This window comes from Branchiostoma belcheri, unplaced genomic scaffold, assembly GCF_001625305.1.
Source record: "Branchiostoma belcheri isolate BF01 breed outbred unplaced genomic scaffold, Haploidv18h27 scaffold93, whole genome shotgun sequence".
NCBI classification, from domain to species: Eukaryota; Metazoa; Chordata; class Leptocardii; order Amphioxiformes; family Branchiostomatidae; genus Branchiostoma; species Branchiostoma belcheri.
The window spans coordinates 416,378-421,388 of record NW_017804609.1 but is presented as its reverse complement, the minus strand read 5'-3'; the positions used below and the strand labels follow the sequence as shown (position 1 = coordinate 421,388).

Here is a 5,011-nt window from a genome sequence, read left to right as displayed (position 1 = left end):
TATATATACATTTATATATATATATATTTGTGTCTTCTCCACTAAGTTTTTAATTTTACATGCGATTCAGTGATTGAAATTAGAATCGTTGAAAACAATATAATGGGTTCGTCACCATGGTCCACCCCATTGTGGGCCCTGACTTCTTTTCAAGGCTCGGACATAACAGAAGCTACATCAACCTAGCCTGGTGTCCAGCCTTTTTAGCTTTAGTTCGCTCCCCAAGATCCGCTCCCCGCCAACGGTGTCCACTATCTTCTGAAGACATTGGACGCACAAAAATGCCGCCTAACTAATTCTAAAATCCATTGAGTATCTACCTAACATGCACTAATACTCTAATGCTGATTTAGTATTTATAATCCGGCTTGTCATTGTGACGTCATTACTACAGCTATAGTCCGTTTGAACTTCGCTGGGAGATTTCTTGCTGACGTCTCAACTTACAACAACAATCGGACAAACTTCAACATCAGCACGTTCGATCCTCAGAGAGATCCTGAATGGAACCCAAAAGGAACCAATGATTTCCGGTTGGTCAACTGTTACGTGACGCAAGTCTGCCTCGCGGATGGAACGTGCAGCACTTTGGACAAAACTGTTGGCAAACGTATCATAGGTACTATTTCTACTCTTTTCATAGTGCTACTTCCTATAATCTAAGGCCACACGGATTTACTTTATTTATGGATGACATCCATACTCATCTATTTTCCCCCTATTCTCAAAATGTAAAAAAAAACTCCTCCTCTGAGGCTCAAGCCTGGGTACCATCCTCCATAGTCTATGGTAGCTAGTAACAGTAGGAAGCACTGGGGGCAACTACGGAGGACAGCACCCAAGCTGCCGAAGCTCTGCGGAAATCTCATAAATATCGCAACAAAAGTCCAGCATGTGCCGGCCTGTCATTAAAGTTGTTGATAGTATGTCACTACCGCAACGCTGGTGTATTCAGAATACACGCGAATTTGACAATAGACGTATTTGAAAGTAGTCTCATGCAGTTTCCGAGGGAAATCTCTTTTGAACTGAAAATTTGATTCCACCTTCTTTTTTATTGTTACATCTTAGATATTGCTCTTGGAAGGTTCTATTTCTGTTTGGAAGATAAAATCAATTTGGCAGACTGTGATTGCCCTTCAAAATTTCGCCCCCTTTACCAAACGAAATGGCAGGACGAGAAGGAGAAACACAGGGGAAAACAATATATTTCATCCATATCTATGGTATGGACTGAAATATAAAACAATATTTCAGCCCACACCTGAAGTATGAGCTCAAACTTGTCGTCTTTGTTAAGACATTTCTCCAGCCAATAGGACCGTCGTGAGGTTGCCTTATTTGGCCCGGCTCTTCTTTAAGGCCAATCGGCACAGAGTTCTTAATCTTAGGCCTAGCATTACTTGACAGTGAACCTTATTTACCGCCGATCAGCAGCACCACCCATCTTTTATACATAACCCACCTGAAAATCAGTATTACACAGTTTGGTCACTCCACATTTTCTTTGCACAGTTTGACAAAAAGGTACATTGATATTGGTGCGGCTGTACAGCTGTGGTTTGCCTCTCCCCCCCCCCAATGTATTATGTGGCTTACTTTGATTATCTAGGATCGGACAGCACCACTACAGGCAAGCTGGTGGATCTGGATACAGATGATCAAACACAATCTCAGATATGGGGCCTCCAGGTCGGCGTGGACGGGTTCTTCAAAGGGGATTTTACACCACGGTCATTCAACCACATGCACGACGCCTGTGAAGGATTGAAATGCCCTACAGTGTCTGGGATGACCCGATTTTCTGCAATTTTTTTTTCGACTTTGCAGAACGTGCAGTGGGTCGAGGAGTCTCTTTCAGAACATTCCGAGTTTGTAAAGCAGGTCATGTCCCTGCGTTGTAAGCCTGGATTCCAGTTGCATATCAAACTCAACGTCTACAACATGATAGTGGTGTCAGAGTCTCCAGACTTTCCGTATGGCCGAGTAACTGGGACCATATTTGCCAAAGTGTCAGAGACTCCTCATCCTTATGGTCCGTACAACAGAATGCTGTGGGACCCCAGCGGAACTGGTGGTCGTCACGTGCCGTTCTACGTTGATTCCAAAAGGAATAAAGTAGTATTGGACTTTGCCAATAGCATGACGTTTGACATCAGAGGTAACGTGGTCGGACCATCAGGTGGATCCCTGTATCTAACTCAATGCAAACCATTACCAAAACTTACTTTATGCGAACTTCTGGAAGAGGCATACAACCTGGGACAAATTAACCTGGGTAGAAACGACTGGTTCAATGTGACTGCTGGCATAGTTGAGCTTTCAGTAAATCCCAAGGCAATTGAAAGCACACAATTGGTGGTTATTCAACAAAAAACCCCAACGCACTGTGAGCGACTGGTGGAGGAAAGACAAGATGGCTTGTTCGTCCAGGCCATTGACGATCGTGTTGCGCGAAAAGAACCTGACGAGGAATGGCAGATGCAGTTTCGCACTTTCCGGTTTGGCAGGCTTGCTAAAGAGGTTTTCATCAGGCCCATTCAAACCAGGCCAAATAAAACTAGGCAACATGCAATAACTATTGACAGCACTGAACCATCCAGCGACAACGGCATTTTGACGATAAAGTTCAAGTCCGAGGATCCGGGGGAGCCGAGAAAGGAACAGCAACTAGACGGCCAGGTGTACATGTACGATATAATGGCCAAGATGGGAGACGACGGATCAGAATTCACGGTTCTGGACTTAACTGTCGCAGTCCATCTGTTTTCACAGTACACTTTCACCGAAGGTGAAGTGACCTGGTACGAACATGTCTACCCGATATTCCAGCAGTACGCCAATCTCTATCCCTCCATGAAGCAAATAATCAACCTTGCAAGCTACGATGATGTTAAATGGAAAATGAAGTTACTCAAACACGCTCTCAATCTTCCTGAAAAGGACCCAAATTACATGCCGGTGACCAGGGACCTATCTAAAAACAAACGAAGAATGATCTTGTCCTGGTTAGACGACCCAAAATTGGGCACCCCCACCAACACCTTAGAGGAACTAAAAAAGACCCTGCAGATAGCACTACAGATAGAACTGTCAACCATTCCCCCATATCTGAGTGCGCTGTTCTCGATAAAACATGGCGAAAACATAGAGGTGGCGGCCCTGATCAAAAGTGTCGTTGTCGATGAGATGAAACACATGACTCTGGCTTCCAACATTCTGAACGCGATCGGCGGTTCACCAAATTTGAACATCTCATCTATAGTACCGTCTTATCCAGGACCGCTCCCGGGTGGCGCCAACCCTGGTCTCGTGCTAAAGCTTGCAAAATGCTCACTGAACCAGATCCGAACCGTCTTTCAGGGGATAGAGAGGCCAAACTGTGAAATGGTGGATTCTGATGTGGTTGAATATCTTCGCATTAATAAAAAACGTGTCATGAAGTACAAAAGTGGCAAACCTGAGGGCAACACTGTGCAGGACATCCTCAAACATTGTCAAAAGATAACATCGTCAACACTAACGCCTCAGACCATCGGTGCCATCTACATGATTCAGATTCTCTGTCCTATGGCCCAACTGGAAAGGAACTTACAAAAGAATGGCAACACTCTGTTCACAGGAGACATTACAAAGCAAATAACTTATAGACAATGGCTTGGCCACTACCACGATTCCCCATTTGCAGTGAGTGATTTTGACAGTGCAGTAGATGCCATAACCATCATCGCTTCCGAGGGCGAAGGGAGTGATCCTTGTCATCCATTTGATGTGGAGACCAACAAGCTTTCACACTACTCCAAGTTTGCTGAGATGGTGCATGGACGGAAGCTGATGGAAACAGGCCAACAAAACGAACCATGGGCACCTTACTTTGAGAACTTTACCCCATGTGATGAAGAGGTAAAATCGTGTAAAATGACGTTCGGCTTCGTTGGCCGAAAGGTGCCTTTCTTCGAAGACGGTGTCTGGCCGACCATTTCTAACCCGCGCACCAAGAGTTACCCTCCAGGCTCACAGGCTCGAAAATATTCTGACAACTTCAACATGGTGTACACAGGCCTGCTGCAGTGTCTCCACGAAGCTTATAATGGAGCCCCGCAGAAGCTAAAGTGCGACTGCATGGGCATGATGTCGTCACTAACTGCCTGGGGTAAAAGGCTGGTACAGACACCGATAGACCCGAATGGAGATCCCGAGATTGGGCCAAACGCAGCACCGACCTTTGAGTTTACTTTACTTAGCACTCCATGAAATCTTCTTCTACTTTGGCAGTTCAGTCTTGAAGACTATCTATGTCGCGCCTCTGGTGACCCTTCATATGGCTCGAAAGTCCGGCCTTGGTATCACTCCATGATAACACGTTCCTTTAAACAGCACCATGAAACCTCCACCGTCCCATCAGCACCATGAAACCACCACCGTCCCATCAGCACCATGAAACCATCACCGTCCCATCAGCACCATGAAACCATCAGCACCATGAAACCATCAGCACCATGAAACCTCCACCGTCCCATCAGCACCATGAAACCATCACCGACCCATCAGCACCATGAAACCATCACCGTCCCATCAGCACCATGAAACCATCAGCACCATGAAACCATCCACCGTCCCATCAGCACCATGAAACCATCACCGACCCATCAGCACCATGAAACCATCACAGTCCCATCAGCACCATGAAACCATCACCGTCCCATCAGCACCATGAAACCACCACCGTCCCATCAGCACCATGAAACCATCACCTTCCCATCAGCACCATGAAACCATCACCGTCCCATCAGCACCATGAAACCGTCACCGTCCCATCAGCACCATGAAACCATCACCGTCCCATCAGCACCATGAAACCATCACCGTCCCATCAGCACCATGAAACCATCACCGTCCCATCAGCACCATGAAACCATCACCGACCCATCAGCACCATGAAACCACCACCGTCCCGTCAGCACCATGAAACCACCACCGACCCATCAGCACCATGAAACCATCAGCACCA

The 5,011-nt window shown here is 46.4% G+C and overlaps 1 protein-coding gene across 6 annotated transcripts in view; it reads left to right on the top strand.

The window, feature by feature from the left end:
• LOC109488316 overlaps positions 1 to 4,485 on the top strand; it is a 19,855-nt gene extending 15,370 nt beyond the window's left edge. For all 6 annotated transcript variants that reach the window (XM_019792515.1, XM_019792514.1, XM_019792513.1 and 3 more), the window contains 2 exons: positions 395 to 619; positions 1,613 to 4,485. In XM_019792515.1, the coding sequence (XP_019648074.1) occupies positions 395 to 619; positions 1,613 to 4,254 (2,867 nt within the window). In that variant the 3' untranslated portion in view covers positions 4,255 to 4,485. The remainder of the gene's footprint in view (positions 1 to 394; positions 620 to 1,612) is intronic.
• The last annotated feature ends 526 nt before the right edge of the window (positions 4,486 to 5,011 follow it).